We start from the raw sequence: 14483 nt of genomic DNA on the forward strand, positions 1-14483 counted from the left end.
CTTGGGGACACGGCCCCGAGGGTGCCTGTCGGGGTGCTCCACAGCAGCCCCCTCAGCTGCTTTGTTACCCCCCAGCACCACGCTGCCTCCAGGGCCCTGCAGGGCAGGTGGCAGGCGCTGTCCCCAGGTGTCACCAGCTGGGGTGGCACAGGGACCCCAGGACCTGGCCATGGTGTGGGGGGAGACCCCGGGCACCCATCACACACCCACAGCCCGGCCAAAGTTTGCACGTACAGATTTATTAGTAGTTGTTTTTTTTTTTTTTTTCTGTCTTTCACAACAGAGTGATACAAAGAGCAGATTGTTGTTTTGTTTTCTTTTATTCGTCTTTTTTTTTTTTTCTTTCAAAACAGGCGCCACTTTGGGGGGTTTCACTCATTTTTCAACAGACCGCAAACACTCCTGGCGAGGCCACGGCCTCCCCCCAGCTTCTCCGTGAACCACAATGCAAGACAGGGAGGAGGGGGGAGGGTTTTTTTTTTTTTTAATTTTCTCTTCTTTTTTTTCCCACTTTTTTTTTTTTTTTTTCCTTTTTTAATAAGGTAGTAACTAGCTCTAGGGACGTGTGGCCTGGATTTCCATCGAGGAAAATAAAAAAAGCCCCAAAACAGGGCAGGGGAAGGGAGGAGGGTGTTAACAGTGTGTATAAGAGGCATATTTACACAGTATTAACATGCTGACAAAAAAGATTACAATATTGAGTATCGTACAACATCGAGTCGGAAACAAGGAACCAGAGGCAGGATGGACACAGGGTGGGGGAAAAAGGCTGCGGGAACTCAAATTAATAAACAGAAGGTAATAAACACCCTGGCAAAACAATGAGTTAAGGCTTAAAAAGTGTATAAAAAAATAACACAGTTAATATCCAAAACGGAACCAAAGAGTACATAATATAGATGAGTTTCTGTCGAGTCTCTCCGCAGGGAGCAGGGCCCCCCCCGGCTCTATACAAGGGTCTATGTACACGCGCCCGGGGCCAGCACAAGGCAAAGCGATGCCCTCCCGCTGCCTTCGGCGCCCTGCGGAGGGGGGGCCGCATCCAGCCCCCCGGGGGCGGCAGAGGCGCGGGGCTCCCCCCACCGGCTTCGCCCCAAAGCCACGCAGCCCCGCACCCAGTGTCCGCCGGGGCCTCTTCTGCTCCCGGCAACGGAGTCCAGCGTGGGAGGAGAGAGCCCAGGGGGAAAACATTGTTAAAAATAAAACCAAAACCAACCGAAGAGTCCCAAGGAGGCAGCGGCCGCCGCGGTGCCCGTCCTGCTGCCGTGCCTGCTCGGCCACGTCCTGCCAGCTCCCCTCTCCAGCCATGGCTCCGAGGGAGAGTCCAGGGGAGGAAGAGGCTGCAGCAGGGGGCCCGAGCCCCTGTTCGCCATCCGGCGCTCATCTTGGTCCGCGGTTCGTTTTGTGTCTTATTTCCTTTTCTGTTTTAGCAGCACCAACTTCTTGGCCAATAAATATATATATATATTTGTATCCAAAATGAGAGACGGGGCAGGGACTAACCAAAGGAGAAGACCCCTTGCCTCCCCTCCCCCCCCCCCAAAAAAAAAACAACACAGAGATTCAAAGTGCTCTGAAACCGTCTTTGGATGTCACCAAACCTGCAGCCCCGGGGGCCAGGCCGGGGGCGTGGGGGCCCGGGCACGTTTCCAAAGCGTGGCCGCATCCACCAGCTCCCCGCCAAGCTGCCAGGGCCGCTCGGCGGGCAGGGGGGTGCGGAGCGGGGGGTCCGGATGTGGCACCACGGCCTCCGCGGGGCCCCCGACGGCAGTGGAGCCGGGAGGGAGGGCGGCCAGCAGGCAGAGCCTGCTTAGATGAGTGAGATTCGCACGGGGATGCCGGGGGACTCCGTCCTTTGAGGTGAGTGCTGGCTCACGAGGTGCTCCACCACGGTATGTTTGGACATGTGCTTCATCAAATAGGTCTCCTGCAGGGCAGACGGAAAGGGTGAGTGGCAAAGATGGGGGTCCGTGCCCCCCCCATCCCCCTGGTGCTCCCCACGGCCCCGCTCACCGAGGTATAGGCGCGACCACACATGCTGCAGCAGTAAGCCTTGGCGTGCTTGATGGCATGCGCCGAGAGGTGGATCTGCAGCGAGGCCGAGTCCGTGTATGCCCGGTAGCAGTTCGGGCACTTGTAGGGCTTGTCCTTGTTGTGCTGTCGCTGGTGAGACTGCAAAACAGCGGGCATGAGGAAGGGTTATGGGGCCAGGGGGCCTGGAGAGCCCCAGCAGCCACAGGCATCGGGTCCCAGCCCCACAACAGTGCTGCCCCACAACAGTGCTCCCTGTTCCGAGCCCTCCCCGTGGTTCAATCCCTGGGGGTGGGGGGAGGTATTCAGGGCTCTGTCCCCACTCCCGTGATTTCCCCAGAGTGCTGACCTGGAGGTTGGAGAGTTGTGTGAACGCCTTTTCGCAGCCAGGGTGTGGGCACTTGTAGGGTCTGTCACCGGTGTGAATTCTGAGCCAGAGACAGGTGAAACAGGAGGGGGACAAGTCAGTCTGCCGCCCCCAGCAAGGCTGGGAAGCTCCCGCCACCCTCACCCCCTGCAAAGCCCCCGGCACCCACCGGGGCAGACGCTGCTCCCACGCTAGGTGGGAGAAGCACAGCTGGGGACAGCGATGGCCACACGCCTCTGCTTCAACGGAACTGCAAGGTCAGCGCCTTGCCAGGTGACAGGGGGCCCAAGGGGGCACAGGTGAAAGGGGAGACCCCGGGGCTGAGACCCAAAGAGTTGAGGGACAGGCAGGGGGGCTGGAGGCTGCAGCTAGGGATGAGGAAGGTGGGGCGGTGATCAGGGAGGTGCAGATGAGGAAGATAGCACATGCCGAGTGCACACCCAACCCCACCAGGGAAAAATGGGCTGAAGGGACACCCCAAACCCCATGCGGACCTCCCCAGCCCCTCAGGGATGCCGTGCCGTCACCTGGTGTGCTGCTGGAGGTGGGACAGCTGGCGGAAGGACTTCTCGCAGTACGAGCAGTGGTACGGCTTCACGCCCAGGTGGATGCGCAGGTGCTGGGCCAGGTAAGAGGCATTGGCGAAAGATTTGGAGCAGTGGGGGCACTTGTGGGGCTTGGCCTCTGTGTGTGACTTGGAGTGGATCTGCATCTCTGACTTGGTGAAGAACGTCAAGGGGCAGACCTTACACCTGGAGGGGGAGAGCACCGCAGAGGCCGGGCTGGGGCAGGACGCCGTGCCAGGCCCCTCTGCTGCACCCCCACGCCTGCGGCACGGCCGGGCGCCCCGGCTCCCAGCAGGTGCTGCCTACCTGTACGTCTTCCCCTCTTTGGCGGTCTCCCCCGAGGCCAGGATGGGGTAGGGAACCACAAGGACGGGCGGCCCCGAAGGGTTTTCCGCCTTGATCTTCTTGCGGCCCCGCTCTGTCTTGGGTGCCCCCAGCAAGCTGTGGCCCTGGATTGTCTTTATGGAGTCGAGGAGGGGCGGGCTGGTGATTCCTGAGATAAGGGTGGGCGAGGAGGCGATGAGGCGGCTCTGGCTGGTGGAGGTGGGGGTGGAAGGGGTGGTGGTGCCCGTGCCTGTGCTGGACTCAGAAGTGCTGACCGCGGGCGCACGGGAGGCCAGCCCCAACCCTGGCAGGCAAAGAAAGGCAGGCGTTAATGCCCACCCCGCTCCCTTCTCTCACAGCCCACTGCTGTGTCCGAGCATCCCTACAGACAGTAGGGTCCCAAAACAGGGACTCCTCAATTCCTCAAGCCCCTCCTGTGCTGCTGGGGGCCACCGATGCCTGTGTGGGTACCTGTGACAGTGCTGGTGGCCGGCCGAGCGTGCAGGGCCACATCAGGCTGGGGGACAGCTTGCGGGTGCAGGCCTGGGACTTGCTGCAGCTTGGGGAGGGACATGATGGACTGGCTGCTTTCGGCAGGCGAGGGGGGCACCAGGAGGGGCTGCTGAGAGGCCACGGAGGTGGGGGGCAGGTGTGGGGGACGGATCTTTTCTGCCATCAGCTGCTCCTTGATTTTGTTGATCAGGACGAGGTTGTCCAGCTGCCAGGGGAACAAAGCAGGGAGAAGGTGAAGGGTGAAGGAGCCAGGGCCCCCAGGACTGAGCACAGGACTGGCTCTAACAAGCCTTCCCCAGGTGTACCCCAACCTGTCCACCCCTTCCCACATCCCCACGTCCATCTGTCCTCCCTCCTCCCCAAAAACCCATCCTGAGGCATGGCGCTGTGGGGGTCTTACCTGGCTGGGCATGGTGGGAGGAGGTGGCCAGAAGTAGGGGTTGTTGAAGCGAGGCTCCGCCATCCTGCGGGGAGACACAGGCGTGTTACGGGGCGGCAGCAGCCAGCACGGCTCCTTCCCACCTCCCTGCAGGGCCGTGCGGGCAGGGGACGGGTCTGGCCCTTCCTGACCCAACAGCATTCACCCGCTGGCCTCTCAGGGTGAAGGAGCCCCCAGGCTCTGCACCTCTCCCCAGCGCTGCAATTTGCCACGGGACTCGAGCCGCAACGGTGGCATGAGGCCGACAAACCCCCAAATCCCCGGAGAAGCATCTCTGCGTGCACGCGCGCTCCGCAAGCACTGAGCCATGCCACCATGCTGCAAAAGGCTCTTTTAGGAGCACATCTGATAACAACGTGACTTCCAGGCGACGGTTTCCTAGAAAAGCCTTCAAGGAGGAGAGGAAGCAGGGAGAAGGGAGTGGAGCAGGAACCCCGGGGCCACCAGCAGCTCGTTTGCCATGCAGAGCACATTGCCAGGGGATGAGCAGCCACACCAGAACGCTCCCAGGCAAAATCTGACCACGTTGGTGGCCACCAGGCACCTGCTGGGGCTCCCACAGCGCTGCCCACAAACCCCTGGTGCCCACGCAGGGCCGGGGCAGCAGGGACACAGCTTGCCTTGGGGCGAAGCTTGGTGAGGGCTGGGGGAGCTGTGAAGGACTGCGGGTGGCAACGCCCCGGCTGTAAAAGAGGGCAGGGAACAGGCAGGGCCTGTTTGCATGGCTGCAACCTCACCGCTGTCCTCCCAGCTGCAAATTCCTGCAGGGTCATGGCAGCCCTGAGCATCCGCCTGCCTCCGAGACCCCCACAACAGCAGCAAGCACCCAGTGCTGGGGGATGCAGGGTGCAGTTTGGCAGAGAAGAGGGAATAAAAGGGTTGAGCACATCACAGGCTTGTAATGCCTCCTGGCGAGGCCCCAGATCCCTCAAGCCCTGGAGGTATTAAGGCTGCTCCCCTGGTACCTCAAGGAGGGGTTGCAAGTGCCAGAGGTGGACGGGATGCAGCTTTGGTGCAGGCACAGGACACGGAGCAAGGCACACGCACAACAGTGGTGGCATCAGACCCAAAGCCCAGCCCAGGCTGAAAGAAAAACCAAACCCAAGACCAAGCGAAATGACCTACAACAGCCATAAGCAGCTCAGCTCCTGGAAAGCCCCGCTGCAGTGGGGCTGGGAGATTTATAGAGACGCTAAACACTTCGGAAAAATTAATTCTAAATCCATCTTTGGTTAATAGAAAACATCTGAATGGGGACGGCAAGAAAATGACAACAACGTAATAGCCTGACATAAACAGGCATGAAACCAGCCCAGCAGACCTCGGCAGGGGCATGTTTAGGGGTAAGCATTTAAGAGGCCCCAGTGAAACGTAAAGGAGGGCTCCTCGGGGACAGCCAAGGGGACGCGCAGCCTCTCGCAGGATCTGAGCATGCTGATTCCTCTCTCCCAGATATCAAACACTGATAAATGAAGCCCGTGCTGTTGTCAAACACACCATGTACGGGTATTTTCTTTGCACCCAAGATCGGAGCAACCAAATAAACCCCTCATGTCTGTGCACAACGGCCAGGGGAGCCTGAACCGATCGGCCACACAGGAACGGAGACATTAACGCACAATCGGAGCCTCCTCAGCGCCTTCCCCAGCTCACCAGGTGAGGAAGCTGCCGGGAGGTGACCTCCATTTGGAATATAAACCAGGCCACGGCCGGGATCCTGCGGCAGGGAGAAACCAGACCAACACGGACCCCAGCCCCGCAAGCATCCCCAGGGCTAGCAGCAGCCTCTGAGTGCTTCACGAGAGGCTGCAAGCCCCCAGCGGAGGGCCAGGAGCTCTGAGTGCACCAAAACGATGCCTGCGCAGGGCAGGAGTGGCAAGGTCCCCGCTGGGACAGCGGCATGTGTCTGTGACCCAGCCTCGCTCGCCCGCTGCCCATCTGTCACATTAACGCACCTCAAAATCTACAGCCAGGGCCGTGGTGGCACTGCAGTCCCTGTCCCAGGGCAAAGTGTGTCCCCAGATGTCTACGGGTGGCAGGAAGCGGGCACGAGATGGAAGGAGGGCAGGACCGGCTGGGGAAACTGAGGCACAGATGGGGACCCAACATCCTTCTCGATGCAGAGCTGCAGTGCCCAGGTCCTGCACTGCATCTCACGGGAACGCAGACCTACCCGGCAGCGGCAGCTTTAGCCTCACAGCACCGAGGGCTGTTTGTCCACGACCCCCAGCCTCCTGGCGAAGCACCATGCCGAAGCCAGCAAGCACCCAGCACCTCCCACCCGCCCGCCTCGCCGATGCATCCTGCCCCGGAGAGGTGCCGGCACGGGGCCGAGGCGCGAGATGCATCGGTCACAGGTCAGCCCAGGGCACAGCCACGTCCCCGCCGGCCACAGGGCTGGGGAAATGCGTCTGCCCGTAGCAAAGGAAGTGCGGCAGCGGGAACGGGGAGAGGAACTGGCTGGCGGGGATGTGACGACAAGCTCCAGGCGGGCAGAAACTGCCTGCCAGTGAGCACAAGGGGCTGGGAGCTGCAGACAGGTCCAGGCCCACAGACCCTGTGGGGCCGTAAGACCACAGACCGGGCTCAGCAACTGCCTGGGCACCACAGCATCCCGGCTGGGTTTGCGTGGAAATTTCCTTCCCTGCCTCAAACCACTGCGTTTTGCCTTTCTTCCAGCTGCCCACACACCAGATTTTGGCTTTTTAAGGCAAACGTTTCAAGTGAAGGTGGACCTGCATCGGGAACCGACAGCCTCCAAAACCTGCCTCGGAAACATCGGCGCTTGCCTCCCTCTCACATCCCTCACCTGCTTTCACAGGGATGCCCACAGCATCCCCAGGGCACCCAGTGCTGACATTGCCACGAGCTCACTCCCCATGCCACTCACCCCACTGCACTTTTATTGAGGTGCCCCCGCCCCAACTCCTGCTCCCCAGCCCCGCTTCCCTCCCAGTCAGGGTGTCTCCAGGGACCTGGAGCCGGGGGCCAGGACGGGAGCTGCTCGTGAAGAGCCTTGAACAGGATGTCCCAGCTCACTCTGCACTCTGGCAGGTCAGGGCACCCCGGACCAAAGCAGACCGGATGCTTGCAATATCCCTAAACGTGATTTTTGCATATTCTGTCCGTTTGCCAGGTTTACCTCTCTCATCTGCACAGGCAGAGCCGTGCAGAGGGACCAGGAGCCCTGCCCCGTGCCACGTCTGCAGAAATACAAAGGCGAAGTGCTGCAGCTGTTCAAGAAGGTAACCCACGGGTTACACACATCGCTGCTTGGCACACACAGGGGACTCTGGTGTCCCCAGGACGGGGGGATGTTGGCAGCCCCTGCAAGCACCCTGGGCACCGCCGCGCAGGAGGACAGCAGCCAGCAAGAAGAGAGACCAGGCCAAAAGAGGACGTTGTGGCAGGGAAAAACCCTCGTGATGAAGGCAGGAAGGAAAGAGGGCAGCGGGCGGGCAGGGAGGCCCCGTGTTCCCCTGCCACGGCCAAGCACCCCGACACAGCCACAGGCCAGCTCCCCCGGCTCAAACCGCACCATCACAGCTCGGCCGGCGGCCACCCCGCGGCGTGGGAAGCTGAAATGCCCCTTCGATCCTTGCCGGGCTGGAGCGGGAAAACAGGAAGCCAGAGCTATGATTAGAAAAGGTTTTTTGGAGCCGACCCAGGGAGCTGCTCCTCTGTCCTCACAGCAGGTGCCCTGTGGCCTCCGTCCTTCCCGCCCGTCTGTCCGCCCGCCCGCCCCTCGCCCATCCTGATGGCGTGCTCAGAGTGGGCTCCACCGGAGCTGGGGGCTCTCTGCACAGACCACGCGAAGCCACGGCCGCACTGCGAGCACTCAGACTGCTGGCGTGGCCCCGGACGGTCCCTGCACAGCCCCGTGCGGCGCTGGCCAAGCCGGGAGCTGCACACACTGCTGCAGACAGGCCTCATCCTGCTGCGGGGACCCGACGCAGTACCCAGCCTGGTGCAGGCACTCAGCTGAATGCTTCAGTCGGATGTATCCCGCCTCCCCAGGGAGAAGGGGCTCTCATGGCCCTGGGCACCTCTGCTTCAAGCGCAGACACGGCACACGGTCCTGTTGGTCACCCCAGGTCACCGCCTCCCTGCCGGTACCGGAGCCGTGCTGTCCGACACACGGAATGCCGTGAGCACAAGGAGCTCAGAGGGGGCTGTGGAAACCCACCCAGCACTGCCCCAAAAGCCTTGAGCGGAGTCAGGCTCTGTCCCTGGTTCCTTGTCCTTGGTTCCTTGTCCCATTGTTGAGCTGTAAATCTGGTGGGGAGTCTGCCAGGAACCAGCCTCTCCGCTGAGTGCCCTATGCTCTTCACGCTCTCGTTGTAGGGTTGCTTATGAACAACAAGCTTCTCCCTTCGTTTTGCAAGTCAAACTTTCATTTGCTCAAAAAATGAAGACCCCAGTGCACCCTAAAACAGCCACAGGGAGGAAGGCATGAATATTCCCCGTGTCCCTCCCTCCCTCTCCACCTGAGAAGGGCTTATTAAATAATGAGGCTGCTGTAGTAGTCAAAACCGTGTTTGCAGCTCTACAAACCTGACCAGAATAAAGAGGAAAGAAACAGTTGTTGTGCCAAAAAAAATCCCTATTCCTGTCCCAACTTAATTTTATAAATTGTGCAGCATTTTGTCTGGAGTGGAGAAACTGCTTCCCCTCTCTCAGGGCTGGAGTGGCACAGGCTGAGCTCAGATAGCTGGGGGAGGGGGCTGGAGGGGATAAAAAGCAGATGGAAAAAATATATAAACTCCCTTTTTCTATATTCTCAGCTAACTATGAAAAATGGAAGCTGACACACAGCAGAAAAAAAAAAAATCCATTAAAATGGAAATTATGAAAGGTGGGGAATACTGCAGCACGTCTCCCCCTGGCTCTGCAGGACACACCAGGCTGCCCACAGGGATGTTTGCAGCCCCAGGGTCGCGTTAGGGCTGTCTTGCCCCCTCCGTTTTTTTTGGCCAGGCAGGAGGAAAAACCCTGGGCAACAACTTCCCTACATCACAGAGAGGGTCTGCGCAGCCCAAGCGCCGTGCCACACAATGCCATGCAGGGAGGAGAGCGGGGCCATGCGCCCTCCCTCGGGCACCGATGCCCCATCCCCAGGCACCGACACGGCCCTCGGCCCTCGTGACACAGAAGGTTGTCCCCAGCGTCCCTAAGGGCAGGGCTGGGCACAAGGCAGGCGGATAGGACAGTGTGCCACGGAAAGAGGTGCTGCGAAGGCGAAGAAGGCATCGCGGCCGCCCAAGGGGGCTCCACCGGTGCCAATCCTGGCTCAGGCGCGAGAGCAGCGCTGGCCAGTGGCACAGCCGGAGCTGTCGCACGGGGAAGGACGGCGGGGGGACGCCTGGGAGAAGGGAGTAGAAAGAGCAAGCAGCAGATGTGCAGAGCAGCAAGGCCTGGTGAAGGGGGCCAGGGACGCCTGGGGCCACAGGCTGAGCCCCAACCCGCCCTTGTCGGCCCGGAGCCATGAGCCTGGTACCCGAGGGGAGCGCCTGACCCGGAGCATCGCCGCTACAGACCTGCTGCCGCCCAGATGAAGCCAGCACAGCTCAGCTGCCCTAAAATCACCTCTGCACCCACGGGGAAGGAAGAGAGCATGAAAAGCTGGCAAGCCGGGGAAGAGGCCCGGGTGGAAGGGGACGAGGGGAAGGGAGAGGCGCCATGGCAGAGCGAGGCCCGGGGCCACGTGGAGGGGAAGGGGTGCGCAGGCGGCTGCAGCAAGGGGCTGGCGGTGGCCCGGCAGAGACAAGACATGGTGCACGCCGTGTTTGGTACTCACAGGCTGGCCTCAGAAGCCAGATGGCCGCAGCTGCCTGGGGAGACGTGTCGATGAGGCTCCAGATTGATGGAGGTAGATGATGGCACGGGTGGGTACAAGCGCCAGGCCCCGGAGCTCACTATAGCCTTCCAACTTCCTACCAAACTGCCGCTAAGTCAAGCTACAGTTCTCTAGGGAACGCCTCTACTTTGGCAGCCCTCTCTGTCTCGCCTTCGCTGAAATAAAAAGAAACAAGAGATTCTTTTCACGGACGCGGCACAGCACCGCCGCAAGAAGGGTTAGCTCCCGGGTACCGGCGCCGCTTCAACCCTGCGGCCGGCTGCAGGACAGCCAGCGAGCGGCCACGAACAGACCCGGCACCAGGTACGGGCGGCAAACAGGGTGAGGGGAGGCAAGGGAGGGATCAGGGGTGACCCGAGCGGCAGCCGGCATGCCTGAATATCGCGGGGTGCCATCGACCAAGCTAGAAGCCAGTCCCTCCACCAGCGCAGCCTCGCTCTCCCAAGCAGGGTCCCCGGGCAGCGAGCATCGGTTTGGGCAGCAAGCTGGGAGCGGAGCAGCGAGCGCAGGGCGGCTGCAGGCAGCTGGGTGCCCGGCACAGGGCGGCGCGAGCCCCCGCAGCCCCAGGTGGCATGGCAGGCAAGAGACAAGGGCTCCAAGGCGCTGGTCACAATCACACCGTTGAGGGGGACGCGGTGGGGGACGTGGGACCTGCGTCCTTGGCGTCTCCTCTCGATCCCTTTGCTGGCTCTCTGTCCAGCCTCGTGCCATCCCACCCCCCAACAGCATTCTGTGCCAGTGTCTGCATGGGAGCAGAACCCAGCTCTGCCCCACATTCTGCCTCATTTTCCCCCAAAAGCATGAGGCCACTGCCTTTCTCCCCTTGCAAACCCATCTCTGCCAGGGTAAGGGGCCAGCAAGGGGCAGCGCGGGCTCCCCGTCCTTCCACCCATGCAGCTGGCAATGGGCAGAAGCCGGCCTGCGTTTCCACAGGATGCGTGCAAGCAGCATTCGCCCAGAGCAGGAGTTTTTCGAGAGAAACCAAGGGCCCCTCTGCAAAAACCCCAGCCCAGAGCCGCCGGGCGGGAAGCAGCATCAAAGCTGCCCGCCTGCCGCAGGGGCCGCCGCGCCGTGCCAGCGCGCCGTGCCTGGGCGGGCTCCCTGTGCCGGGGAACGCTCCGTTCCACTTCCAGCCTGGGGGACCATCCCGCGTGGGCCCTGCACCCACAGCCCCCAGCCCGGATTTTCCTCAGCAGGAAGAATTTACCCCAAGGCGGAGGCAGCAGAACGTGAGCCGGGGAAGCAGGAACAACACAAGAAACCTGGGGCAGGCAGCTCAGAAATCCCCATCCAGCGCTCGCTCAGAGAGGAGCGGCTCAGGGGATCGTGTGCCAGAAGAATTCACCCAAGATGGAACCAATTAAACCCCACGTTTCCGCCCCCCGAAGGGCTGTAACTGGTGTTTCTCATTCAGATTTCCTTCCCCGAGCAAAACCAACAAAAGCCCAAGAGCGGCTGAGCAGAAAACCCCATGCCAGCCCAGCAGGGCCGGGGGCGCCGGGAAGGGGCCCCACGGGAAGGGGTGTGTGGACGCCAGGGTGGGTCAGAGGAGCCAAGCATGTGCCAGCGCTTCCACAGGGGAACCGGGTGTGCAGCAGGGAGAGCGCCCTGGCACCAAGGGCTGGCCCTCAGAGCCGGGTCTGAGCCCCGCTTTCTGCCTGCGGCACCCAGGGCAAAGCGGGGAGCCCCAAATCCCAGAGGAGCCCACGCCCAACAAGGAGAGAGCAGATGCCCAACGGCCAAATGGAGTCACTGGGGGCCCGAGTGCCACTCTGCCGCCCAGGGCGACTTCCCCAGCATGGGGGGCTTCCACAGCCCCCTGCGTCCAGAAGGAAGAAGGAATCGGTGCAAAGCAGACGGGGAGAGCCGCCAAGGCAACCCGCTTCACTTTGAAAGCCGTGTCATTGGAGACCACCGTGGCAAACCGGTGGGATCGGACAGCCAGGTCTCAGCCCATCCAACCAGACGGGCAGCAAGAGGGCACAGGGCAGCACTCCCAAAAAGTGAGGGGAGAGCCGTCTGCACAAGGACAAGCCAAGGAAGCCAGCAGAGAAGACCCCAAAGCCTGGGATTACAACCCCAGCACCAGCGGTGTGCACTTCCGAGGGCAGAGGGGACACGAGGACAAGCAGGACCTGCGCAGCCCAGTGAGGCAGCGTTACACAGGGCCAAGCCACACCACTGGGAGCCACCGAAGGGGACGTGGGGCTGCAAGGGGGCTAATGGGGACGGCGGGTAGGGGTGGCCTGCATGGGACCCCGGTGCCCGTGGGGCGATGCTCACGCCACGGTGCCAAACGGAGCCAGTCCCACAGCCGGTGCCACCACCAAACCCACATCCCCAAACAGCCCCTGGAGCTGGCGGGGGCTGCCTGCTCCACCAGCCCGTGTCCCCACAGATACAGCCACCCCCAAAAGGGACCGCGCGCCATCCCAGCACCCTGCAAGCCAAAATCTGCACCCGCAGCCCACCATGCTCCAACAGGGCCCGACCAGCCAGACCCCGCACTGCAGTAAGGGGGTTCGGGGGTGCTAAGAGCCCCGCAAGCAGCCAGGTGACACCCGGCATGTGTGCAGGGCTGCTGTGACAGCTGGGGACACTGAGGCACGGGCGGCTGAGCAGAGGCTTGCCCCAAGGCCAGGCGAGGAGGCAGCAAAGCGTTTCCCTCCTCCCAGCCCCACAACACAACCTCTGCGTACACATGCACTTGTCATAACACCTCCACCACCAGCCGATGATCCACATTTTTTCAAGGGGGAGGGGGTAGAAAAAAGAGGATTTTTAAGGGAGAAAAGATCATTTTGCGCATATTAAGCACAGGTATTTCAAATCCAGCTTTCGCCCTGAGAATGGAAATTCAAAGCGTTCGGACTTACACCGTGAGCGGGGTCCCCATCGTGCTGGCTGTGTCCAGCGAGCGGCCGTCCCCTCCCTGCGCCCTCCCCGTGGGCAGGCGGCCCCAGGCTCACCCCGCGGGGCCCCGCTCTCCGGGCTCCTCGGGGAGGGCCAGGACATGCCCCCGCTCCCAGACCCGCACGGACAGATCATTTTCCAGTTCCCCTCGAGAAAGCCGGCATGCCCACCTCTGAGAGTACTGGCGTTGCTTCCCCTTATCCGCGTCCATCTCCAGATCTAGCTGGGAACTGGTGCTGCACGCGGGGTGTTTTTCTACGGGGGACAAGGAGGACAACTTCACACACCCCAAAAACACAGACAGCCCCCGACACGCAAGCTCCGGGAGAGGCAGAGTGGAGGAACAAAAGCGAAGTGGTTCCCACCTACCCAACCCGTGGGAACGTGGGTTTTTTCCTGAAAGTAGACAAAAAGAAAAGCAACGTTTTTATGCCGGGGAGCGCTGGGCAGGGGGAGTTGTCCTGCCCCGGCGTCACCGCGTTTCACCCCGAAGCTGCCTGCGAATCCGAGGCACGGGGAGCTGGCTGGAAGCGCGGGGCCTAAATCCATCCCCTCGCCCCAGACCCTCCGCCTCTCTGCAAACTGCACGCCGGGAGGGGCTGAAAACTTTTACCTCTCCTCTAAAATATCACTTTAATTTCAAAGGCCTCGGGGCTGGCTTGGCCACCAGCGGCTGGAAGGAGCAGGCGAAAGCCCCACTCGTCCTCCCCACGCGTGCCGGATTAAAAAGCACGCTTGTTGTCCGAATAATCGCGACGCGGGGCCAAGAAAGGAGCATCCCCACGGCAGCGTCCTCGCCGCCGGCTCAGAGAAAGAAAAAGGCAGATTAATCATTCCTGGGCAAAAACGCATCCTCTTGCTCCCAGCTTAGCCGCGGCCACTCCGGCTCCCAGCTCCGGCCCAGCGTGGCCGGGAGATTATGGATGTATAAATAGTATATGCATCCACACGCTAACACAAGGCTAAATATATATGGCCAGAAAGACACACAGACCTCTCTAGGCACCACCACGCAAATTTGGGTCCCTTTCTAAAGCTGCAGCTTCCACATTCCTGCCAAAGCGCGATACAAAATATTCCCCCATTAAAACCTTCCAGCCAGCCAGACCACTTTCGAGACAAAAACCGGTTAATAGGAAAAGAAGGGAAAGGGAGGAGGGGGGGGGTTGGGGAAGGAATAAATAAATAAATAAATAAATAAGCAGCCTCCCCCCCCCCTTCTTCCGCCACCCCGTGCAGAAAAAAAAAAAAGCCAAAACAAAAAAAACGCAACCAGAAAAAAAAAAATAAGCCGAGCCCCCATGCAACATCCACAGCTCCTCTCCGACCACCACCGGCACAAAAATAGGTACGTTCGGCTGCAATTAACTTTTCCATTAGACCATCCAGAGGGAGAAAAAGAGAAAATCCAGCAAAGCGGGCATTTTCCTGGCTGCCCCCCCCTTCCTCCTCCTCCTCCTCCTCCTCCTCCCC

General features: G+C 60.9%; 1 protein-coding gene across 9 annotated transcripts in view; it reads right to left on the minus strand.

The window, feature by feature from the left end:
• Nucleotides 1–301: 301 nt before the first annotated feature.
• The window catches only part of ZNF362 (zinc finger protein 362), a 14898-nt gene continuing 716 nt past the window's right edge, over nt 302–14483 (minus strand). For 3 of the 9 annotated variants that reach the window (XM_032201546.1, XM_032201552.1, XM_032201550.1), the window contains exons 2-9: nt 13181–13265; nt 4202–4265; nt 3760–4006; nt 3271–3592; nt 2926–3150; nt 2381–2459; nt 2014–2172; nt 302–1927 (exon numbers count right to left, since the gene is read on the minus strand). In XM_032201546.1, the coding sequence (XP_032057437.1) occupies nt 1811–1927; nt 2014–2172; nt 2381–2459; nt 2926–3150; nt 3271–3592; nt 3760–4006; nt 4202–4265; nt 13181–13265 (1298 nt within the window). In that variant the 3' untranslated portion in view covers nt 302–1810. Of the gene's footprint in view, nt 1928–2013; nt 2173–2380; nt 2460–2925; nt 3151–3270; nt 3593–3759; nt 4007–4201; nt 4266–10037; nt 10253–13180; nt 13407–14004; nt 14175–14379; nt 14464–14483 lie in introns of those variants that run through there. The other 6 variants (XM_032201547.1, XM_032201553.1, XM_032201545.1 and 3 more) reach the window with 6 other exon arrangements.

Source organism: Aythya fuligula, chromosome 21 (assembly GCF_009819795.1).
Source record: "Aythya fuligula isolate bAytFul2 chromosome 21, bAytFul2.pri, whole genome shotgun sequence".
NCBI lineage: Eukaryota > Metazoa > Chordata > Aves > Anseriformes > Anatidae > Aythya > Aythya fuligula.